The sequence below is a fragment of the Psittacula echo genome (assembly GCF_963264785.1).
Source record: "Psittacula echo genome assembly, chromosome: 25".
Classification (NCBI taxonomy): domain Eukaryota; kingdom Metazoa; phylum Chordata; class Aves; order Psittaciformes; family Psittacidae; genus Psittacula; species Psittacula echo.
In genome coordinates, this window is record NC_137760.1 from 4,566,073 (window position 1) to 4,591,585 (window position 25,513).

At 54.1% G+C, this 25,513-nt stretch overlaps 1 protein-coding gene across 4 annotated transcripts in view; it reads right to left on the bottom strand.

The window, feature by feature from the left end:
• Positions 1-15,151, bottom strand: part of LOC308230071 (ankyrin-1-like) — a 34,130-nt gene extending 18,979 nt beyond the window's left edge. For all 4 annotated transcript variants that reach the window (XM_080634533.1, XM_080634534.1, XM_080634532.1 and 1 more), the window contains exons 1-8: positions 15,008-15,151; positions 6,942-7,043; positions 2,662-2,760; positions 1,709-1,807; positions 1,275-1,373; positions 1,008-1,193; positions 774-872; positions 171-269 (exon numbers count right to left, since the gene is read on the bottom strand). In XM_080634533.1, coding sequence (XP_080490659.1) covers positions 171-269; positions 774-872; positions 1,008-1,193; positions 1,275-1,373; positions 1,709-1,807; positions 2,662-2,760; positions 6,942-7,043; positions 15,008-15,031 — 807 coding nt within the window. In that variant the 5' untranslated portion in view covers positions 15,032-15,151. The remainder of the gene's footprint in view (positions 1-170; positions 270-773; positions 873-1,007; positions 1,194-1,274; positions 1,374-1,708; positions 1,808-2,661; positions 2,761-6,941; positions 7,044-15,007) is intronic.
• Between the last annotated feature and the right edge of the window lie 10,362 nt (positions 15,152-25,513).

Sequence of the window (25,513 nt, forward strand, 5' to 3'; positions counted from 1 at the left end):
AGCCTCCTCGCATCTCCACATGAACCTGGTCCATCCCCTTAGTGCAGCGGGGACCTTGCCTCGCACACCCAGCAAGGTGTTCACATGCACTGGGCACTGCTCCCTGGGCACAAGGAGCTCAGCGAAGGGGACGGCCCATGTACCTGCTGGTGATTCAGAAGCAGTCTCACCTTGGTCCTTGTCTCTATCTGGGCGCCGCGGTCCAGCAGTAGCCGCACCATGATGATGTTGCCCCGGCGCGAGGCTATGTGCAGGGGAGTGATCCCATTCTGCAGAAGGGCAGAGGTCTGTTAGGGGAGCACTCAATGGCTGGTTTAGGGTCGCTCAAAGAATGACCATGAAAAGTATCAGTGGGTTTAATATGATTTATAAAGGTGTAACACGATTTATGCCTGAACAGAACTCGATGGCAAAGCTCCATCTACTACTTAGTACATAGATGAAGCATACAGAGAAAAATCAAGGTGAAACTGAGCTAAAGAGCTGACTAAAGGCACAAAGGGTAAGGGAGACCCTGCTACTGAGTCACGAGGTTCAGAGTAGACCCCCACTTGCTTTCTAAACTCTTGATGGAGCCCAGGTGTGGCTGGATTTAATGCTACCCTCAGACTTTGTCAGCAGTTTGTGTCTAATGGGATGTATAAAGGAAAACCTTATAGATTTTTATATAAATATATATTTATATATATGTGTATATATGTTTTATAAAACTCAGCATCCTCCTCTGGTGCTGCAGCATTCCCACTCCCAGCAGCTTCCCACCGCGCGCTTACCTGAGGTGTGAAGTTGACACTGGCTCCACGGTTCAGCAGTAATTGAGCCACGCTGAGATTCTCATAATGGGCTGCAATGTGCAAGGGGGTAAATCCAGTCTAGGGGAAAGAAGGAGGGGTCAGCCCAGCCAGAATGCTCCCTGCTGAAAGGATGGGCAAACACAGCATACCAAGCTGCTGTTCTCCACAGGGGCATGGGAAAGCTCCCAGGGACAGGACGGGGAAGGCACGCACCTTGGAGAGGACGTCGGCATTGGGGTCGTTCTGCAGCAGCACGGCAGCCGTGCGAGTGTCATCATTGCGGGCTGCGATGTGCAGGGCGGGCAGGCGGACCTTCCCCTTCGTCCCATAGTTGATGAGGTGAGCGACCACGTTCTCATGCCCTTGCTGCAGAGCCACGGCCAGTGGCGTGAAGCCGTCCTGTCAAGGAGAGGCAGGTAGGGAGGGGAGAGCCGTGGCACCACATCCGCCACGGCCCTAGGGTGCTCCCAAGGGCCTCACCTCTGTGGCTACATTCTGGTTGGCTCCGTTTTCCAGCAAGAACTTGACAACTTCCAGGTGGTTTTCCTGCGCTGCCATGTAGAGGGGGGTGAAGCCTTTCTGCAAGCACAAGGCCATGCACATCAACACAGCTCTTCCTCGAGTTCCTCAAGCTCTCTGCAGACCTACACCCCATCAACACCCACACCCCCTGCACATAAACTGGGGCAGGAGCAGACATAGTGAGGGTGTGAAAAGGGAAGAAATGGCAAGGGTTGAGCAGTCACAGGGAGCTACAGCTCCGGGCTCCCCACACATAAACCCAGAGGGTGCTCTGCAGCAACAGTCAACCCAGGACACGCTGCCTTCCACTCACTGCCACTGCTCTCCCTTGCCTCAGCTCCCACCATCGTGCATGCTGGGTGCTTTCCCCACCGCATCCCAGCTCACTCTACCTGTGATTGTGCATTGACATTGGCCCCGTAGTTCACCAGCTCCCGGACCACATCCTGTTGTCCAGCCAGGGCAGCGATGTGCAGGGCTGTGTTCCCCTTCTGAAAGACACCACGGAGCAGTGCTTAGGGGCTGGAGCAGCCCACGGTGATGGGGCAAGATGGGCCTGACATGTGCTAATGTATGTGCAAAGAGAGCGGCTGCCCAGGGGAAAGCTATGGGGCTCTGCAGCCCATGCCCCATCCCTGCTATAGCCCAGGCAGCTACCGTGCACACTTGCTGGACTGAGAAGAGAGTGATTTCATCTTCCCCACGGAGTTCCTGGCAGCCAAAGCTGTATGCGCTGTCAGGCTCCGTGTACCTCCAGCACCAGGAGGGGAGGGAGGATGGGGGAGCTGAGCTGGCAGCCTTCAGGCAAAGCTGCAGCGTGCATCCCAGCCGAGCCGAGGGATGGGAACCGCAGACACAGGCTCTTCGGTGCCTTTGGGTGGTGCGGCAGAGCTCCAGGCTCCACGGGGAGGTGCCAAGCGGAGCCCCCCCCCCCCTCCGGCTCCCACAGCCCTTCAGATGGTGCTGGAGGCTGCTCGTTTGTCAGCCCCGTTGTGTCGCTTGTCACGGAGCGAGAACCGCTCCCCGCCAGGAGGGAATGATGCAAGGAGGGAATGATGCAAGCAGGGAATGATGCTCTGTTATTTACGGAGCAGCAGAGCTCCCCAGGCTTGCGACAGTGGTACCGAGGCCACCTCCGTGCTGCAGCACACGGGGGCTGACCCGAGCTGGTTGCCAGCACCAGGAGATGTAAGGACAGCACTCGCTGTGGCTTCGTTACTCCCCTCCTGAGCTCACAGTGGTCCCCACGGGGCAGAGGAGCCCCCGTCTCCTCCAGCAGCACAGCCTGATTCACTGCCCAGGGTGTGGAGTTGTGATTAATGTGACCGGATTTCCTTGTCCTCACCTTGGTCGTTGTCTCCAAAACAATCTCCTTGTGCAGCAGCTCCACCACCATCTTCACGTGTCCCTCCTTGGAGGCCAGATGCAAGGCGTTCAGCCCATTCTGGAGGGAGCAAAGGTGGGAGAGGGGCATCAGTGACCTGATGGGGCTCTCAGAGGAACACCCTACCCTGAGCTCTCTTGCAGACACGACTGTGGGCACTTGGCCTACGCTGGAGAAGGTCCATTGCCTTGCTCCTGAGCCACGCACTGGCACCCAGCACAGCCACAGTGAGTTCCATGCTGCCAGGGCACTGGAATACCGAGCTGCTGAGTAATGCTGGAGGTTTCTCCATGAGCAAAACATGCATTTCCTATGGATGGGTGGCACCGCAGCTCATGTGTGTGTGTCTGGCACCACAGGCACTGCTTCAGTCCTTCCCACTCATGACACAGCCCTGATACCAACTCCACTCTTTGCTCAAGTGACTTTCCTTGGGGGGGTGCCTCTCCCTGCGATTGCTTTTCCAGCCTAAGCCCTCGAGCTCTGTGTGTGCACCAGAGCTGCTGTGTAAATGTGCCTACAGACCTTTAGCATTTACACAGATGCAAGCGCAGTGAGAAGCTCTGCCTGGGACAATGATTTTATCAAGCAGCAGCCAGATCTAATCCACATCAGTTCAGAAGCTTTCAGCCCAGCAGCTGGCTTCATCCTGGCTTTGCCCTCCAACAGCCCCATCTTGCAGCCCATGCTTACAGTGCAGCGGCAGCAAAGGATGCAGATGCAGTGCTGGCTGTAAGCTCTACCACTGCCAGCGAGCTCTCAGACGACTGAAGTGACTTCTCAGGAGCATCTCTGCCTGTGCCCTAGTTTAGCTTCCCTTTATCCTACACAAGGAGCCTGAGCATAGGAGCAAAGGGCTGCCCGGTGTCCTTGTAGCATCCCTGGGCTGTCAGAAGGAGGTGTCAGCACCCTAGAGGCTGCTAAGACAGCTTCTGCTCCATTATTTCCATTTCTTCCACTTCCCAGATAGGAACAAAAGGGCTGGGATATTTTCTGGCAAAGAGGTCACATACTTGCAGGCAATTTCGGATGGCACTGCTGCCCATAAGGCAAACTCCCCTTGTCCCTCGCTTCTCCCAGGTGGATGCACTATGTTTACTCACCCCTATGCAATGCTGTCACGGGGCAGAGAGGTGCCAGCTCCCTGGGAGCACACAGTCCTGCCCAAGCACTCCACCTCCCAACCATCTGTTTCAGCTCCTGTACTGGATGATCACTTCACAGAAATGCTTCATCCCCACCTGAATATGTGTAGGGGAGCAGCAAATGCCTGGAGGCTCCAGTTCCAGCCCTTAATACTTCAGTTAGAACAGCTTCCAGAGCGTTATCACGCTGGAAGAGGGTTTTCCACCTTCTCTCGCTCACAGCACCAGCTATGCGGAATCACAGTCAGAGGCACGGATTCTTTTGCTCAACTCCGATTACAGCACAAAAAGGAAAATCCCCCAAACCCCGCAGGCTTCCCCTGTGCCCCCGAGCCTCGAGCACAAAAGAGCTGCTTCCAAGGCAAGGTTCAGTGGGAATTCTGCAGAACACAGCCCCTGAAAGGAAACGCAGCCCATCACCTCGGTCAAGGCCAGCTTCTTTCACTGCACCACCCCTGCACAACCCTGTACAGATGGTCACTGACACCTTCATGAGCTCACAAGCTGGGTACATGGCCACAGACACATACCTCTAACACTGTTTTTTCTCTGTTAAACTCATGACACAGATGCCCCATTGCTCCCCTCAGCGAGGGATTCACAAATAACATTTTGAATGCTGCAAACCTGTGAGGAATCATTATTCCCTTACAGCAATAAGCGCAATGTCTGCAGAACACTGTTTCCCAGTGGATATTGCTGCTCCAGGAGCAATACAGGCTGCTTTGCACATTCGCTTTTGGCTTGACAGCTCATCTGACCCAGAACCGCCACAGGATGTGCTTCATCTGAAAGGTGCTGCATTCCCTCACTAAGTGCCATGAACACTTCCCAGGAATCCCAGTTGCCGGCTGCCAATGCGACAAACACAGCTGCAGACAGCCACAAAAGGCAGGACTTTGCACTTTGCCTGTATCAAAGCAGGGCTGCCCATCAGGACTGTGATTGACCACCCCAGCAGAGACATCTTCTGGTCCCCATGTGCTAGCACAGCGCTGTTCCCTGCTGGAGAGGGTCCTGGCAGCCAGACGTGCTCATCCTCAGGCCTCCAGCTGCTCAGGGATGCGATGGGAGCATGCAGGAATTCGAGACACGGGAGAGGTGGATGATGGAGACACTGATGCAGATGGCAGCAATGAGGGGGATGAAGCGGCAGGATGAAGATCAGATGGCATGTCAAGGTCTCTGCACTTGAGTAAGAATACAGGGCCTGTGGGATAGGTCTGACCACATATATCCCTCTTTATTCGATACAGGACATGTGAGGTTGGACCTTTCCCACAGGTCTGATATTCCTCAGAAGGAAACCCCAAAGTGCCATCTAACCTCAGGGAGATGGCAGGAACCAGTGCAAAGATGTCACTGAAAGAACAGTCTCCTACTGTTGTAGCCATGTGCTGCCCGTCAAGGTGTTACATCCCCCCATCAACACCAACAATCTGGCTGGAAACAGGACTCAGAGCCCGTCAGTGGAGGCAGCTGATGACTGACCATCCCTCGGGGCGAAGAAGCAGTTCGAAGCCATCACCTAGCTTGTAGCTGGGTGTCCTTGGTTTAATTCCTTGCAGAGCCCTCCCCAGCACCATGTATTTCTTTGCACTAGATCGGTACAGGAGCAGTACATGTAGAAATCCTCCCTCTGCTTTCAGGCCTGAGTGAGCACCCGTGGTGTGCCCTGCTTGTGACACCCAACAGACACCCACAGAACTGGCAGGAGGGGATGCTCAAGCCATTGGTGACCAGGCAAAGTGGGTTTTCCCTGTCAGGCTTTGCACACACAGGGCATATAGGAACGTGGCAGCATCCCCAGCAGCATCCATCCTGGGAGGAGAGTGGCACAGGGATCTCCCTGCTCCTGCTTTCCCAGAGGGAGCAGTGAGTGCATTCAACACCTCGTTGTCCCTGCTCATTTCCCCTCCTCTCAAACCCTGTGCAACAAATGTGGGCTCAGAGCCTCTAAACCCATCAACAGGACCCCATGGATTCAAAGGACTCTGAAACCGAAAACTTTCTGCCTCTTCTCACTACAAGACCTCTTTGCTCTAAATCCCTTATGGCCCCACACAGTCCCGAGGTAGAAGCCCTCTGAAAGTATCTGGATGCTGATTATGAACTAATAACCCAGATAACGCAGCGATGAGCAAAACGAGCATCTCCGAGCCTTCCCCAAGCCCCATCGAGCGCCCCAGACAGGAGGATGCAAGCCTCAGTGCGCCCAGGACCCCTGCACGGTGCCGTGCCTCAGAACAGGAGCTGGTAGCATCCCCTGGGGAACCCGCCTGCAGTAACCGGCACCGGCCTCTGCAGTGCACAAATCAGCCGCTCCGAGCTCTGCTTCGTGTGGGGACTCGATGCCGAAGCAGAACAGGCGCTTGTGCTCCCTGCTGAGTCAGCCTCCCCAGCACCGGCCTGGCGCAGGCTCCCTGTCCCCCTCAGCCCATCCCAACAGCCCGGTCTCTCCCCACAGCCCCGGGTCAGGATGAGCCGCTTGCGTTTGGCAGCTGCACAGGTACAAGACGTTCTGCGCCCGCAGCTCTGCCCTCCTGGGGCAGAGCCGACCCTGCTCCGGGCTAGGAGGAGCCAGCACCTCCCAAGGCATCTCCATTGGCACCTTGGAAACATCCCCTGCTTGTGTCAAGGGGAACCTGAAAGCCTGAGCATCGCAGGAGTGGTTCCTGCAGCATCCCAGCCCCTGTGCTACACAATTCACAGCTGTTTGCTCTGCCCTTTGATAAGCACGTGAGCCCCTTTCATCTGTTCCAATTACAGAAGCCTCCCTCTCTGCTTACCTGTTAAGACCCTTTGCTGTGCTCCAGCCAGGCTCCCAGGTCCTTAAAGCTATTGCTGCCCTCCCTGCCTCAGAGACAACAGGTCCAGATGTGCCTTTGGTGATCCATTCCCTCCCTAGCACACTGCACACTGGGATCAGGGGATGTGCTCCCCATCAGCTGTGCACATGGGGAACATCCCTGCCTCCATCCTATGGGAGCAGCGCAAGGAAGGGGTGCAGTGACTGCTGCTGGGCCTGGGGAGCCACCGTGGCACATTTTCACATGAACCAGAGATGGTACCAGAAGCCCTGTGGGTTGCACCTACCTGGTTACAGGTGTTAATATCTACCCCATTCCTGAGGTGATCCAAGGCTTTGTCCAGGTTCCCGGATCTTGCAGCTCTCAAGAAACTGGTCGCAGCATCGGCCTTTGGGGAAAAGAAGACGAAGAATAAGACTCAGGGTCCCTCTGCTCTCCCCCATCACCAGCACAGGGCCAGCTCTTCATCAGTTGCAGAGAACGTGACTACAGAGACCAGGCAGACAAGGCAGAGCCTGGGCAGGTCAAGGTGGAGCAGACTGATAGGACCCAAGTCAGAGAGGAAGCGGCATGGTTGGGACCTGGACTTAGAGCATCCATTGGCAGGAGAGCCAAGTGAGGGCTGTAGCTCACCCCAGCACTGCGGATGGGGTAGGGGGGAAGCTCTAAGTGGCTCCTGCAACCCTGGCAGCCTCCTTTGGCCCAGGAAATGCCCATGTCCTGGCTGAGGGACTGCAGTCGTGGTGAGCCCATCCCTGTCCTCCAGAGATCGCGGGTGGCCGCAGCAGTGAGCTCGGTACCGGCACCCCCAGCCAGGGAAGTCACAGTGTTCTCCTCCATCAGGAGCAAGGCAGTGCCCCCCAGCACCACTAGAACCCAGGCAAGGCACAGCAGTACTTGAAGCAACGCTATTCAGCCGTGTAAGGCAGCAAATGAAGACCATGGGATGGTTCACCAGATGCTGGAGAACAACAGGGTGAAAATGCAGTGATGTGGGGCTGTGAGGCTGGGACCTTGCGCCAGTGGATGCCTCCTAGGTCCAGCCTAAAGAGCCGTGAGACATCCACAGCAAGAGCACAGGATACCCTTTTCTGCCTTAAGCTCCAATAGCAAATCAGAACCCCTCTTGTACCACTCACGCTGACCCTGACCAGGAAACCTCCTGTGCTACAAGAGCCTATATTGTGCCATCCCAGCCCATCCTGCAGTGCCACAGCCTGGCTGCAGGGGAGCACCAAGCTTAGCAAGCTCCTGGACAGGAGCTTGAAGTCGCATGGTCACAGAGGACAGCACTGGAAGCAAATATAGGCAGGATGATGCAGCCTCAGCCATTAGAATTCAGGCTTTGAAGCAGCACAACAGCCTTCTGCTGTCCTCCATCCGCCTCCTTTAGCCCATCTGCCTGAGCCTCCTACCCCAGAGCAACAGCCACATCCTGGGACCACTGCCTTGCTGCCTCCAGCAAGGCCAGTGCCTGGGGCTCATAGGGACAGTGGTGGAGGCAGCACCTCCATGCACTCCCTGGCGCGGCCTCCATGTGCTGATGCTCAGCCTCCTGTGCCAGTTGGCTCCATTGCTAGCAGCCCAGGGGATAGCCTGGTCCAGTGGGGACGTGCCCCCCCGGTTCACAGCAGTGCTCCTGTCATAGGGGATGATTGTACAGAAGGCAGCACTAGCGCTGTGCTTAGCACTGGGCGCCTGCCCTCAGAGCCCTGCGTGCTGTCTATAGCAAGGAAACACCGACAGGCTTCAAGCAACAGGTTGAACGCAAGGAGCTCTTCCAGCTCCAGACCCTGCTAGGAGCCTCTGCATCTCGGGTCAGGATCAGTGACAAGGCAGCACCTCCGCTCTGCTGCCCGCATGCCAGCCACAGCACAGACCTCCAACAGCAAAGCCCTGGGGAAGCCAAAGCGCAGCTCAGCCAGGCTCTCCCACCCTTGGGACAGACATGGAGCTGTGAAGATTAACGTGGTAACACTCTAGGGAGGCTCCGGTCTCCCAAAGCCCCAGCAGCAGAGGCAGAAAGCAGGCAGAAAAGCAAAGCAGAGGTCTCTGCGGGCACGAAGAAGAGCGGTGGATACTCACAGCCACGTCTGGACCGGACCAGCCCTTTCGTGCTGCCATAGTCTGGCACTTGAGCTGAAACCTGAGCCTGACGTCCCCCTTCTCCCTCCTTGGTTATCTACTCCCCAGCTTTGAGAGAGCCAGTGAGTTGCATTGCATTCTAGCTAAAAATACAGGCTCGCTGCTCGCTCCGGCGCAGACCCTGCAGGGATCGCCAGCCGCTAATGGAATTTGTTCATTTTCTCTCCATTATTGTGTCAGACAGGATATTTAATACCAAGCTGCCTCCGGAAAGCAAATCACTGCTGCCAAGTGCAGGGAACGGGGCAGGGCTGCCTCGGGAACAGCAGAGAAGGAGCAAGCCCCACAGACGTGCCCTGGAGCCGGCACTTCACAGGTAATAGCTGCCACCCAGGAGACAGGTCCTGGTTCCCTCCAGACCCTCTGGATGCTGAGGGTCGGGGCCTTGAAGGATGCGCTGGGGCTGGAGCGCTCCAGAGGTGCTGCCCTTCTGCTCCCCATGCTCGGAGATGCACAGAGGGACGCAGGGATCAGACAGCAGCAGTCAGACAAACACATGCAACCAGAGAAGAAGGGGTAGCTCAGCTCCAAAGGAAACAGATCTGCAGCCACGCTGCCCTTCTGATGCCAGTGTGCATGGTGGGACCGACCTCGCGCTCTCCAGGGAGATGAAGGCATTGGGTCACTGCCATCTCCCATGCAGAGACCCTGTGGGCGCAGGTAGATGTGTGGATCAGAAGGATACACACATCCCAGCCAGCACAACACCAACGTATCTCAACACAAGCACACACACGTTGCACTGGTACCATCCGCTAATAAGCACCAAGCGCAGCATGGGCATAGTATATGCACCTCCCAGTATATCCGTGTGCCCCAGGATACACAGCAACTGCTTCCAGATGCACAGACTGCCTCTACTGGTTCCCCTTCCTTTGGAGTTTGTAGTATTTCTTCCCATTTCCCATTGCCTTCCTAGCAAAAGGAGCTATTCCAGGGGGGAAAAGGAACTGCCTCACTTGCCGTGTGCCTCTTGCTCTCTTTTATGGCAGCTAACTCCCATACACAGGCTTCAGACATTCAAGATGTGAAGTGTCAGGAGGCTGCTGCCAGCAATTCCCTAAGGAAGAAGCCTCAGATCTGGATATTACAAGTGCTACAAGACCTTCTAAGCTGAAAGCCACAGCACAGCACACCGGGCTGTGCTTCTGTCCTCTTTCCCTTCCTTTTCCTTCAGGAAAAAGCTCCCTTTGCCTGCTACCTTTTCCTCTTTCCATCTCCTGGCCCTGATGAGTGGCTCCTCTGCTCCTATTCACAGGTAGGAATAGGAGTAGAAGAGCCTTGCCCTGCTCACAGCCTTGTCCTGCAAAGCATTCCTGCTGCTGGACCAATGTCCTAATGCCTTCCCCAGCATGAGAAGCCTGGACCCGATCAAGCCCATCGCATCGTATCTGTGGCTGAGGCAATGAGCAAAGGGGAAGTGGTGCCAAAGGAAAGGCTCAGGCTGGATTTCAAGGGCTGCATCACAGGTTCAGTCATCCCGCTCTGTCTGCTGGCTGTGCTCTAATCTCTTGTGGCAGCTCCTGGCTCACTAGGGACAGGCTCCATCTGCACAGCACTGATAAGGGCAGGGAGGGTCTGTGCATCGTCTCCTTGTGTGGAGCCCACTCTGAACATGCTGCAAGTGGATGAATCCCCAGCGCAAAAGAGTCTGGGGACTTGTGCTGGTCTCACGGTGTTTTCTGGGACACAAAGACAGGCAGGAAGCAAGCTGCCACACTGCTCCGCGCTGTTGGAAGGCACATGCGCATCCTTCTGTGCTGCCCTCTGTACCCTATCTGCCCACTTATCCCTTCTGTCTGCAGCAGCAATGAGGCAGCCTGAGCAAGGACTGCAACTCCTTCACATACAGCACCCGGCACGAGGAAGGGCTGAGCTGGCTTCTTGCTGAGGAGCTCAAGAGGAGGTGGGACCCCTTCACACACAGCTCCTCTGGTGCTGCTCTGGACAGGACCAAAGATGCCAGCAGAAAGTGCCTGAGTGCCCTTTCCAAGAGGTCTCTGACCCATGCCACAGCACCACCACATAGCACCAAGGCAGCAGACAGGCGGCATACCCGCTCAGGGGCTGCTGGTACCCATCAGACCTGCTCACTGCCTGCAGAAGCAGTGCTCTGATGTCGAAAACAGCCGATTCCCTGCTCAACTGGAAGAGATGCGAGGACTTCTTACAGAGAGGGAAGAGCGGGGGAGATGCAGCCACTGTGAGGGTTTTAAATGCCTGTATTTTCTTCACTCTCTACCCAAAGGTATCCCACAGCCAGAGCTGCCCTGCAGCTGAACCATGCAGAGTCTCTATGCCCAGTTCCATCATTCAGCCCCTGCCTTTGCTCTTCGCTGGTCTCTACCTTCAGAGTCTCTGGTCTCACTGTGGAAAGTGGCTGCTCTTACACCAGCGAAGAGGAATCTCAATGCAGACTTCCAAATAACAAATCACTTCCCATGCCTTGGGGAGCAAGATGCTCCCTGCCACATGGCAGTGAGATCTGCATGGAGCTGTGTGGCAGCTTTGCCTTAGTCCCTGCGTGACAGAGGCAGCAGGATACAGACCAGGCCCATGCAGCCATCCTTGGGGCAGGCAGCCAGCCCGGGCACTCATTCAGTTTTGTTTCTTCCAGGCCTAGCTATTGGAAAGCATTGTCAGTGAGGAGCAGCAGGCTTTGCTGGTGAAAAGCTCCCTATGGTTCCGAAGATCTGGAAAGCAATCACACTGCTGCACAGGCTTCCTGCTGTCTCATGAGTTCGGCCATGAATGATAACTCTGCATCTTCTCTTTTGTGTCCTTTGGAAGCCGTGTGCTCCTTCCAACAAGGAGCTTAGCAGCTCCTGCTCTGCACGCTGTAGGCATCTGTTTGCTGCTCCAAACCCCCTTATCGAGAGCCACATGTGCCACCCTGCAGCTGGGTACGAGGAGCAAAGTCAGCCGAGGCATCTTGCGGAGTGGGATGTGCAAACTGTTGTGATCAGCACAGAAACAGCAACAGGAGGGCCACAATCTCTCCCAAGAGCCTTTCCAGCAAGGCAACACCCAGCAGGCTGGGCAGCACACCATCACCCCAAGAACCAAAGAGCCCCAGGGCCAGCAGCCAGATGCCAACCTGAACCCTGGCACTGAAGCCAGGTTTTGCTATGGGCATCCTACCTAGAAGGTGCGGGGAAAGGTCCAGCTCACACCTAGGAGGTCATGCGGTCACTTCCAGTTGCTAGTGCCAGGGTGCTGGCGTCTAAGGTCAGTGCTGCCAGATGGGGAGGTAGAGCAAGAGCCCCTGCAACAACCCCTGATGTCTGCTTTGACATTTCTTGACTTATGTGGGCTTGTGTCCAGTAATGAGCATGATCCTCACCCTTGAGACAGCAAAACCTTACAGCAGTGTAGGGGTTTCCTTTCCCAACCAAGGGATTCCTCTGGAGCCAGAGCTCATTTGGACCTCCCTGCCTTGCAGACATCACGAGCTGGGTCTGCAGGTGATAACCTGGATCCCTTCTCATCAGATGAGAAGGATATGCCAGTCCTGGAAACACAATAAAGCAGCTGCAGAGATTAAGAGCAGTCAAAGATGGCACCTGAGGTCTGCCTAAGATGATCAGGGAAGGTCAGGAAAACCGAACTGAAGATCCACCTCGGAATGCCCAGAAGCAGCAGTCGCACTGTCTGCCTTACAGAAGCTTCTCTTTCTGTATTCAGAGGAACCTGACACTCTCCGTGCTGGAAACAAAACCTACTGGCAGGTTTCTGCCTTCCAAGTGGCACAGACAGCATTCACAGAGCATCTCCAGAGAGCCCACAGCAGCAACGCCTCAGGCAGGCAGGCAGCGAAGCGCGGAGCAGAGGCCACCAGGCACAGGCTGCAAATCCAGATGAAAGGGAAAAGCAAAAGCACTGGGAAAAATCCATCCGATAAAAGGATAAATCCATACACACAGATCCTATTCTCTCATCATCCTCATCCCTGCCCACAGGATTGGAGGCAGATAGACCCGTATGCCCAAGTTCTGTCCTCCAAGCATCCTCACCTCTGCCCACATGATTTAGGGCAGGTTTGCATATCTTAATAGGACTGAGGAGAAGTCAAGACACAAGAGGTCATTTCTGCAAGGCATCCGCTTTGCTCTAATTCCATGCACCAGCCCGAGCCCTGTGTCCATGCTCCTGCCTGCTGAGCGGAGAGTCCACAATAGCCCCAGGGCATGTACCAGAGGCTGATGGCTTTTGTGCTCTGGAGATCCCAGACCGGAATGCAAGGGGGAGCCCAAGTATCTTGGGAGCATGCAGGAAATGAAGGATCTGCTCTCATTCCTGCAGCAAGGGATTGTTAGAGCACAACTGGCAGAGGAGAAGTCCCAAAGCAAAGGGAGGGAAGGAAGGCAACTCGTCAGCTTGAAAGCAGTGAAGAGGGGCAGGCTTTCAGACCAGCCCCTCCATCATGCTCAGTCCTCTTCCTTTACATAACCACGAGTAACTACCTCTGGAAAGCCCATTTTGAACACTCGGAACAGGAGAGGTAGCTCTGGACCGTGCAGCTCAGGGTTAACTCCATCCCTGCCGACCACATTCAGATACAGACATTGTGCAGCCATTTGGCTCCTTCCTTCCCCCCTCCCTGGTCCCCTTGGCTGGCGGCTGGACCTGGAACAGGTTCAGGTCTGGGAGGGGGGGATACCAGAAACAGCTTAATCGGTGCTCAGCAAGGGCTTGGGAGCTGCCCCTGTGCAGCAGACTGATCCTTCTGATAAGGTGTCAATGCCTCCACCTCTATGGAAGCTCCCAACCGCTGCTAAGGAATTCTCTAAGCAGTAGCACTAAGATCTTGTTCTGCCATTCGCAAACCACCACTTCCCCAAGGCAGAGCAGTGCTGGGTCCAGCAGCAGTGAGTGGAGAGAGGAACAGGGTCCCGAGGTCCAGACAGGGACCTGGAGCCCAGGACAGGGTTCCTTCCACACAGAGCCAAAGCAGGGCAAGAATTAACACAGCTCCTGCCAGCTGAGACCGTGCACATCCAGGGGAAAGCTGTCACTCGCCTTTGATGTGAGCAGGAGCCTCTGCTCTCTGCGTATCCTGAAAGAGAAAAGCTATTTTTACCTTACCAGAAAACACCCAGACTGTGACTGAAGACAATACAGCAGCGCCCTTGCTCAGGCACTACACCATAACAAGGATTACAGCTGCTGAAGGAGATGCAGCAGCATTGTGGCTGCTTTTTGTCTCCTACTTTCCCAATGCACTTCCTTCCCTCGGACCACGACATCCGTATGGACACCAGGCAGTCGGGAGCGCTCTAGCAGGTGCCAGTGCAAACGGAAAAGCAGAGAGATGCTCTGAGCTGCCCGGTGCAGGTCAGGGACTGGGGCACACCAAACACACCAGCTTCCAGCCTGCCCTGGGCAATGGGCACTCAGGAGATGCCCTGGAGTCCAGCCCATGCCATCAGGGTCTGCACTGGTGCCTCATGGAGAAACTGGCTTCGCTTTCCTAGTGATGCTTATAACCCGCTCCTCACTTCTGCAGCCTGCTCTGAGTCACTGTCCCTACCTCTGCTCCTGCAGGCTCATCCACACGTGCATTGCCTGCCCGCACCGAGCTCAGCGCTGCATGCTGTGAGCATCGCAGTGCCATGGCTGCAGGAGATGCACTGCGGCCAGGCTGGCCTGGCCAGTGCATGGGGTGCAGCCTCCAGAAGCCATGCAGGGATGAAAGCACTGCCAGGAAAGCACCTATAGCACAGGCCTGGCCGTATGGCTCTGCCTGGGGAGGATGGGCTCCTTGGAGAGCACAGTGCTGACAAAGGGATGGCATCCCATGAGCCCGTCCAGAGCTTCGCTGGGTGAAACAGCAACGATGGGAACACAAACCCCAACATTTACCATTACAGCAGTGCAAAGAACCAGCACCTGGGGGCACCTCAACAAAGCGCTGGTGAGAAGGATGAGGCAGGTACAGCACCAGGGGGGATGTAGCCTCAATGCCAGGCTCTGCCACTGGCTCCCAGCATCACCTTAGGCAAGCCCCCAGCAACCTCAGAAGGGCAGCAAGCCCTTCCTGCCATTTATGATCCATTTAGCTACAATCTTTTGGGGACAAGGGCCATTTTCTCTGGACCAGCCTTAAGTCCATGTTACCGGCCAGGACAACTCCTGTGTGCAAACCAGCACCCTGAGAACTGACCTGATTCCTCTCCCCCCAGTCCCTCACCATGCCCAAGTACTCACCCTCAGGTAATGCAGGCATGGCATCGCTGCAGGAGGGTCAGCCTAGCCTGGACACTGCGATGAGCCTCGTACACCGAATGCTGCAGCCAAACCAAGTGCAAGCAGCTCGACCGGAGGAGTTTATCAGCAGCAGGACTGTGCCCTATCACCCTTCACACGTGCCTGCTGGCACCGTGGCGGGGTCCTGTCTGGAGCCTGGAGATTACACATCCCACGTCAGGGGCTTGGGGACTGCTCCGAGGCCGGACAAGGGTGCTGAGGGAGGGTCATGCCTGAAGCACGCTTCATAAACGTGCCCATGAGCTGTAAACAAGGAGGAGCCCATGAGCGTGAGCCCTGCTCTTCGAACAGCGCATGGGGAGGTGAGCCTGCAGCCACACAAACCAGTACAAACCACAGGGGAGCAGCTCCGTGGCCAGAGCCATGTTGTGGTTTGTGCTGCACCAAGCAGGCTGGGCCAGAAGACCCCACGTTGGTCACCGGTCTCTGTAGACCTTGGCTTGGGCATAGTCCCAAATGAAGGACACGGAGATGGAACAGAAGTAGCAAATGAGCTCTAGTGACAGCAGCTCCAGGTCCTCTGTAGGGCCCGGAGCCCACTGCAATACAATGAACGCGCCCCTTTCCCCCCTTCTACCTGCACAGCAGACTCCTGCTCCAGCATCCCTTCAGGAGATCCTTGCTTGCAGCAAGAAGGCAAGGGGTCCACAGTGGCTGGTGCATGCCCTCTCTGAAAGACACGCAAGGCAGTCACACCAGTTGTCCCCAGGAACAGACCTGCTGGACATCGCTCCCATCCCACCCGCTCCTGTGCTGGGGGTGACACCGCGTGGGGCAGCGAACCCTTGGATGCGGACACTGCACTGGGGACACCCTGGCAATGGGAGCACTGGGGGTGCTGGGAGTGTGGCTTGGTTCCTATTGCCGGCTACCGTCCACCCGGCCCCTTTGGGACTGCAGGTGCAGGAGGGACAAGGCACTTCATCCCAGGGCAAACCAGTAAGGTTTGGGAAAGGGCTGGGCAGCATAAACACAGCTTGCGGCACTCCAGAGGGAGGGAAAACAGCTCTGCCAGCTGTGTGTCCCTAGGGAACTCCTATAGAGCAGTGTCCCGCTGGAAGGCTCCCCGTGAGCGGTGCAGGAGGGGACACGGCGCTTGGGATTCCCTCACAGCCTGGCTGAGGGAGAGAGCAGGAAATAGCTGTGGTCACTGCGGGCACCATAATGGCAAACAGGGTGTTCTGGCACGTGTCTCCAGGCCTCGCGGTGGGCAGCGATAAGGAGCTGCCCCAGGTCCCTCGAGTCTTCATTGCCCCTAAGGCAGAGCCTTTCTGCAGCCGTAAGGAATGAGATGAGTGCCTGACTTCAGGAGTCTCTTTGCCAGGTTGATCGCTGTCCCCTGCTAATCAGATGCATCTGAACCCTTCCTTCAGCAGCTTGCTTTACTGGTGCTTTGCCACCTTTGTCTTGCCTGTTACACCCAACAGGAACACCTCGGACACAGCCCGCCGCTCTGGGGAAACCAGCAGTATGGGAACAACCCTGTCTGAGACATCAGAGCCTGGCAGACACAAATACAGCTCAAATAAACGAACAGCTCTCAATCTCTCCATTTCCAGGAGAACACCTCAAACGGTCTCAGGCAGTTCCTTAACACTTACGTGCTTCCAGACCCTGAACTGATACGGGTTGGGTTGCTCATTCCCTAAGATCTCATACCGTGTCCTCTCCTTAGAGACATCCACACTGATGTCCCCTTAAAGGCCTTCAGGACTGTGTTGCATCCACAAAAGCTAACACAGAGTTAAACTGGAGCTCTGCAAAGGGAACTGATTCACAACAGACACAATAGGAATGCTCTGTAAGAAACAGCAGCTGAGAGTTACAGCAAATAATGGCTGTCAGCTCGCACGAAGGCCCTTGTGCTCCCTGTGGGCTTCAGGGCATTTTGCAAGCCAGGGTTCCAGTATTAAGTGCTGTTCCCTGGATGCTGTAATATCTATGATACCCACAGGAACAGTAATTTCTCCCTCTGCTGTCCTGAGATGGTTCCTGGGATGAGACTCGGCGTCCCTTGGTGCATCCCAGGTTTACACCTGAGATAAAGACATTGAATCCCAGCAGCAACTGCAGGCGAAGTCAATGGGGAGGAGAGCAGCTGATTTCAGCTGATTTCAAAGGAAGAAGTCTCTAAAGGAAACTTCTCCTTCAGCTACAGAGGTTTGGTTGTTCAGGATACAGAGTTTGCCTCTGACCTTTGGAGGAGCTCGACTGCCCTATGATGTAGCTGTGGAGGAATGAAAGGCTCCTTCCTCTGCGTTGTTATCTTCCATGTAACTGGAGAAGTGATCTCCCTCTTTGCTGGCTTCTGCTGGTCTATCCTCAGCTGTTCTTTTCCTTTCATTTAAGGGAATGGGCAGTGTGTGCAGCAGAGGACCTCAAACACGTTAACTTGGAGAAGAGTAAATAACTTCACCAGTGGGCTTCAATGCATTTTGCTCAGGGAACGATGTGCAGTTTGAGATGTGATGCCAGGATGGGCACGGGGCTGATGCCACTGAAGGAGAGCAGCTCCATTGGGCACTCGCTGTACCCTGAAGGGTATGTGATGGCTTCACATCGCTCCAGCCTGTCCCCTTTCTGCTTACAGAGGACAACTCTCTCCCTGTGTTCCTGTCACCTCCTGAGGCCCCAAGGGGCCGCCGGGCTCCCTGGTTCTGCTCACCAAGCTGTTCTCTTAGGAACGCGAATGCAGGTTTAAAGCTGTGTCAGCAACAGAACTGAATAATTTAAACCCTTGGTGATTGTGCCACTGCTGCCCAGCCATGGATAACAGAAGGTGCTCAGAGAAACAGCGCTGCTGGTGCTGGCAGGCTGCTTCCTGCTGCTCGGAGAGAGCAGCAGTGATGTGGGCATACATAACAGATAGCGATGCTCTGCAGTGCTCAGACACTGCTGCTCCTCCGAGCACAGCGAGGCTGAGCCCTGCTTTCCTGTGGCACTCGTGGCTCCTGGCACAGGGCTCCATCATTCCACAGGAAGTCCATTGGAGCTGCCGGTGCCTCACCTCTCAGATGGCAAATCCAAAGAGCTGGAATCATCAGCCACGAGCAGCACAGGAAGCATGTGAAAGGTCCGCACGGACACCTGCTCGTCAGCTTCCTATAGCGGAGGAGCTGTGCCAAGGTCTGTGATGGGAAGGGAACAAAGGTTTGCCATGCATAGAGTTCCCAGCCTTTGCCCGTCCCTGCACGCACACTGAGCACACAGCTTCATAGCACAAGCCTCTCTGGTGTCTTATACGTGAGTCTCTAGGTGTTTGCTCATCACTCGGATAAGCCAGGCAATGCAACTGAAGTTTCATCACACTGATTTATCTTATTTATACTCATTCAGGCACAAAACCTCAGGAAGTCACATTCACAGGGTGAAGACATGAAAGAGTTGCAAAACTCCCAAAGGAAAGGGATATTCATGGCCCATTGTTCATGCTATGGCCTAGTCCTGTGTTATCCTGGCTGCAAAGAAGATTTCTGCCAAGGTAGCGTTCAGCAATCCAGCTCTCACATCCAGTCGACCAGAAGACATCTCACCCACAGGATTAACATGCACTGATTTTCCTCCCTGTTAGAGATCTGAGAGCAAAAAACATCACCTAGCTCAGCCTGGATCTGAACAATCCCAGTTCTGGGAACTCAGGCTTTGGCGTTATGCCCACAATATGGGCCAAGGGCAAATCACTTCTTAATTACTGCTTCTGATGCAGATTTCTGCTTTCACTCAGGTACATACCGATCTCAAAGACGTAATAAGACCCTTATCAGGCTGCAGCTAATGCACCCCAGCTATTGATCCTATTGGATCCACTGGTCCTGCTGTAATCACAAGACTACAGCTATACTGAGATGCCTGAATGCTATGTCTATTTGGGGATCTCAGGATGGAGAGATACCCAGCACTTGGCTACAGTGCATGCCTGGAGGCAGTGCAGACTGACCGCCTGCGAGAGCAGATGAATGCACAGTCCCCACTGGCAGGATGCACTGCTCCTCTTGGAAAGGAATCTTCTGCTCTGCTGCTGAGCATCGAGCAGGAGAGCCAGGAACTCAGATCTCACCCCACACTTTCATTGTACCTTTATTCTCAGCAGTCACCTGGTCCCTGAGGTCTGCAGCAGACCTGGATGCTACGGTCTGCACCAAGATCTTCTTGCTCAGGTGTGTTGGAGAGCTTAGGAAACATTTGTGTAAACCTCTTCTCTTCAGATCTGTCTAAATATTTTCATCTTCTGGGCTTAAACCAGCAAGAAAAGGCTTCACCTTCCAGGTATGCAACCCTGCACCTGCCAGATACCCAGCGCTCTGCATGGAGCTCAGAGAGGAGAGGAGGCAGGCTCCAGTTTAATATTCACAGCAAGAAATGAGCTGCACGCCTGTGATTTGATGTTTTCTTGGAGTTTGCTGAGGGGCTCAGTATCAATAACAGGGCAGGAGGGTTTGCACCAAAAGGAAAGGAATCCCAGTCACTGCTCACACCACACTTGGCTGGGATTCGTTCGGCTTTTCCCCCTGGACCAAGCTGGTGCGCAGCTCAGCAGGATGAACAGGATGAGGAGCATCCCCAAGGAACTTGGTGGAATTCTAAGCCCAGCCATTTGTAAGCAACATCAGTGGCAGTGCTGCAGCTCAGCAGGGATCTGTGGGCACAGGGTCAAGGCAAAACCAAAGGAAAACAAGTCATGGGAAGTCTCCATTCTGTGCATCTCTCTCATTGCTCTGGGGTGGTGTCAGGGAAAAGAGTTTCCAGGAGTGGAAATTGGGCCCTGAGCAGCAATAAGAGCTGGATACTACCTGTGGAAGAGAGAGCCCCAAGGACAGGCCCTTCACAGCCACAGCCACAGCAAATAAAGGCTGCAGATGTTGTCTTGGCCCCTGCAATGGGGGCAGGATCCCCATTTCCCATGACATTCCTTCCAGTACTCTGCCGATGCTTTACTATTTAGCAGAAGCATGTGCTGTGTGTGTGGTTGCTTTTGCCCGGAGGCAATTAATACTTGCACAGAATGAAGTCCAACTTAATGAGACTTTTGAGAGGGATGAAGGTGGAAAAACATTGGGCTTTTACTGTAATTGAAACCCTTTATATGGAACTCTCCGAGCTCGAGGCCACGTTTTAAACCACCACAGGAGGTTGCAAATGAAAGCAGCAGAGAATTGCCCATGCTCAGCCCATGCACCCCCTGACTGCACACCTTGCAGTGTCAGCGCTGCCTCAGTGGGCAAGGCACCAGCCTCTCAATCCTGCTGTCCTTGCTCTTCCTGAAGAGCTTAATCCAAGCCTTCTGAACTAAAAGTTAATGCCCTGAGGTCTGGAGTGCAACTGCACATCCCTACTTCATTCCCAGGGCTCAATTCTGTACAGGCATCTAAGAGCTTGGCAGCCTGTGCCTTTGTTCATCCCCTTGCTGAGCAAGCAAAGGAGCCAAAGGCTTTATCGGATGCATATCCATCCATGTTCTGATGACTCCAGGCAACTTTTCCTCATGGTTAGCTTTTCCAGGTACCATTGATTCCCTTATTGAGCACCCTTGGCCTTCCTGGACAACCTGATCACAGCAAGAACAGCAGCCCAAGCCTCTGCATCCTGCTTACAGCACAACAGCCTGCACCCTTCTCCACACCCTGCAATGCTCTGAAGATGCTTGGCTGCAGAAAAGCCACTTGAAACCCAGGAGTTCCATTTAAGGGTAATTAATGACTGATTCACCGAAGACGTGCACATCGCTGCGTGCCCACAGCCCTGCTCGCACCCATCAGCGTTCGGGATGATTTCATCGCTTCCCCTAAGGTCTGATTCAGTTACATAAGATGCCTCTGGATGAGAGAAGCAGAGTCCCAGAAATACTCATCCACTACTTTGGGAAGTGAGAAATTCTGCAGAGTAGGAGTCAGGGTAGAGCTCCACTGACCCAGCAGAGCTAACGGCAGCCTCACTATTGTTCTAGAATGGAAGGAGATCAGCTACTTTATGTCTCTGTATATAAGAAACTAATCCGTTTTCACTGCATCCTGCTCTTCACAGCCTGAGGACTCCTCCTCTGGCGAATGGGATCTGAGCAAATCATTCTCCAGCTCTGCAATGGGGTGCAGTGTCCCAGCAGGACAAAGCTGCCAGGAGTCACCATCACTCCAGCACAGGCACAGGCAGCAACTGTGCAATGTGGCAGCCATGAACCAGCCCTGATATATTGGCAGCGGCTTCACAATGGCTCGTTGAAATGCTTTTTGGGATAACATAAGGCACGTAAATCAAGCTGTAAATGAAGACAGGAGGGTGGTGAGGGAGGACATCACACACTGCCACGTTTTAATCTGCTCCTGAGCTAGTAGAGTAGCACAGACTGAACATATTCAGCTGCCCCGTTTTGCCCGGAGAAGCTGTGGATGCCACATCACTGGAAGAGTTCAAAGTCAAGTTGGATGGGGCTTAGAGCAACCCGATCTAGTGGAAGAGGTCCCAGCAATCCCTGGGTGATTGTTAAAGGTTCCTTCCAACCCCAACCATTCTGTGATTCCACGGCTCTGAGATTTTAGAGACAGGGAACTAAAGCCCAGGTGGAAGTGAGAGGAAGCAAAAACAGGACCAGTGAATAATGGTTCCTGGACCAGCTTACCCTGAGCTAAAAGCTGGAAAACTTGTGTATGTCAGCAGTGGATGACAGCTCTTGCTCTCAATCCAGCATCCAATTCTGCATTGCAGAGCAGGACCAGGCAGAGTTTAGGGAGCAGGCACTGGCAAGTCAGCACCCAAGGAGCAGTGGAGAACCCCGATGTGCTCCTATGAATCCATGCTACCGAACAAATCAGGTTTTGTGCTCCCACAGGTCTCCTGCAGCCTGGCAGAGAAATCAGCTCCCAGTTACTTCAGGGTAAACGCAGAAAGAGAAAATTGAATTGATTATGATCACGTTCATGGCCTTTGCTCCGCTCCTGTCAGCAGCAATGCTCCTGCCTGCCTTCCTGTGCACCCCAGCGCCTCTGTCTTGTACCTGCAGGCACAGGTCAGAGCTGCGACCGCTTAAATACAGTCAGGTTTTCACAGGGTTTAGAGCTCTGTGCTCACCCCTGGAAATCCGCTGTATCCAGCATGTGCAGGGCACAGCAGAGGCACCGGAGGCAGACATCCTAACAGCGTTAGGCACCTACAGAGTCAACGCTTGAAGCAGGGCTTGCTGCCTCGGCTCCCTTGAGAAGCAGAGGAGAGAAACAGGCATTTCTAAGGGTACAATTCAGCTGACCTACTTCCACATGCGGTGCAGCATGGGAAGGACTCCCTTCCTTCTCTTCCAGACTAGAGAGAGCTGAGGTGAGCAGTTCAGATGCACAGGTCTGCATCACAGCACCCCCAAACTGGGGCAGACCACCCTGTTACAGAGCAGGAGACCCACCGGGCGCGCTCACGTCCGTCATGGCACGGAGGGGGAGCAGCCCTGCTCTGTCCCAGCACACCCAGCAGCACAATCCCATCCCAGAAGCATCCAAATCCTCTCCGCTGGCGCTGCCATGGCAACGCCAGAGTGAGGATGCGCCAGCCTTTGATGTGCTGATCCGTTCAAAGCATGCAAAATGCCATTCCGGAGCTGGGGAGCGGCAGAGGAGCACCTGACTGCCCTGGAAGATCTCTCCAAGGAGCAAGGATTAATGCGTGCTGGCAGGCAACGCTACCACCTCCTGCCATAGCAAGTCATTACCAGCACGCTGTTGTTTCCGAGCTCCGGTTCACCCACTTAGTGGAGTTTAATATTTAACATCAGGCAAGTTGCTGTTTCAAGGGGTAATTTGGGTTATTAATAAGAAATCCTCCCCCTGAACCTCCCAGTGATTCAAAAATAAGATGCTGTTACTCCAAGTTAGCAGTGCCAGCAGCAAGTACTGGGAGCTGAGCACCACGAGAGCGCTGGCCATAGGGCAGTGAGTGGGGAATGAGGAAGGCCACAGAAAAGCCAAGTAACACGCAGCATCAAGAAGCATGACTTTAAAGCAGAGCGAATGGGTGAAAGACGCCCAAATATCTGCAATTTACCCAAAGTGGCTGTGGCAGGACAAAACCCATAGAATAAACATCCCTCATGTGGCCTCTCTGCTGCTGCTGGTGGTGCCTCATAGGCTGTGCTGCTGATCCCCGCTGAAACAGTGTCAGGACACAGGAAATGCTACCGCCTCGACATTTTGGATGGATATCGAGTGATGTTGTCCATGCCTCAGTGAGCTGCTGCTTGGCCTTAGACAACTCCTTTGGCACATCTGAGAGGCACAGCTCACCATTGGCAAGGGCTGAGCTCACAAGTTCTGAGAAGGAGTTTTGCTGATACAGGACTGATGGGCAGCAGATATCTTATACTCGTGTCCTGTGATACTGCAGCTCCTCTTACTGCAACCTCAGCTCCGCAGCCATCTGACAGTGGGGCTTGGGAGGAAGCATCTCGCCAGTGCTCACGGAAAGGGGTCAGCTCATGGACCAGCCTCTTGCTCTTTAACAGGAGCGTGTTGTTACGCATCAGTGCGGTGGCGCGTCCAAGCAGCGGAGCTGCTGTGCATGCTCCACTGAGCAATCTGTGCTGGACCAAAGCTCCTGTCACTGTGAGCTGAGATGATGCTGCCAGGAAAAGAGCTGAAGAATGAAAAAGCTCAGGAAATTACAGCCTGCAGGCATCTCCTCGAGCTGAAACAGCCCCGTGCCAAAGAGAATGGCCCACAGATAAAACTTCTGTTTCAGCATTACAGATGGGAAGCAGCACCGTAGCACTCCCCACCGCAGGGAAAGCAAGTCCAACATCAAAAGCCAAGTAGGTAAGTTTTCCCTTTCTGAGAGCTCTCTAGTGCAGCACCACCCCACGCTGTGCTCCCCATGCCCACTGCCAGCTTGTGAGCGTTCATCCATCACAAGATGAATGGAGGGGGAAAAGGAAGGAAGGAAGGAAGTAAAGGAAGGAAAGGAAAGAAAGGAAGGAAGGAAAGGAAGAAAAGGAGCCCCAACACCCCAAGCCAAGAGAAACTCCATGCAGAGATACACAAGTCAAGGACACCAGATTGTTGAAGTTAGCATCTTACTTGAGAACATACCATTTACTCCTATAAGCAAATCCATGGGAAAATATTACAGTCAAACATTATTGATTCAAATAGCAGAGTAAGAGCCTAGCAAAGGTGTGCGTATGATTACAGCACTCAAGGAAAGCTCACACTTCAGTCATCAACAGAGTACAGCTGAGCCCCGGGTAAACCAAAGCTATCTCCCTTTTACTCTCTCCCCTCCCCATTTAGATGAATGGAAAGAAGAGCTTGGTTTGCATCTCATCCCTGCCTAAAGCTCTGACAGATGTTATGCAGCAGAAGCAAGGTACAGCCCAAAGCAGCCCTCTCTCTGCTCCATCACTACAGCTTGTGTGACACTTGCAAACAGAGGGACAACTTCAGAAGGGTAAGAATTTGCCTTGTGTTGCGATGCTTTCACAGGTTTGATATGTTGCATGTTAAGGTTTTGCCTCTCCCAGCCAACTCATACGAGGTGTTAAAGAGGTTGGTGGGTTCTGGATGCTTCCACATGCTGACAACACCAGCTTAACTTTGGGTTTAAATGATTATAGAGGTCAATGAGGTGAAACGGACTCTATGGCTCTAATGGCAAAGCCATTCATGCTCAATGCCCATCCAAAGCATCTCTTTCTTAGCAAACTCTTAAGTCAGAGACACCAGGATAGGCCCTCCTGCAGCAGTGCATTAGGGTGCCAGGCATCTGCACTGCCTCGAGGTGCATGAAAGCACCAGATGCCATGAGGGTAGCGTTGGAACAAGACCTAGATGGAGCAGTCAGTGCCTTGGCTGCCCATGGCCCGCATCCGATACCTGTGCAGTGCTCATGGGATACCCGCACCAAGGGGCAGCATCTTCCCTGTGCTCAGAGATGCTCTGTGCAAGCTGGGAATGACACTGTTAAAGCTGCCATGTCCTCAGCTCACCCCACACCTGCCTGTCTCGCCCACCAAACCAGCACATTCTCATTGCATTTATCTTACTCTTTGCTTTGTGCTGCAATCAGCAAGTCCTGGGGAAAACACAGTGCTCCCCATTCCAGACATGGCATCCTGACAGGACTAAATGGACTCTGAATGCACTATGCATTTCCTGCTGAGTATCTGGAAGTTTTCTGGAGAGATGACAATGTACAAAGGTGGAAATATTTACAATTCCTTTGCAGAGACCATCACATCAGTTAAAAACCTAACACAGTTTATACCCTGCAAAGGGTTTCTGTACTGTTCTCTGCATTCCCTGTTTAAAAGGTCCAACATATGCACATGAACGCACCCTACAAGCCCTAAAAAGCGCTGTCACCACAGCACAGTGAAGAACCAGAGCCTTCATTTCTGCTTGTTGCCTTGCTGCAGTACTTTGTGCTTAAACAGGAGCCTTCTCAGTGACCTGGACACACACACGCAAACACACA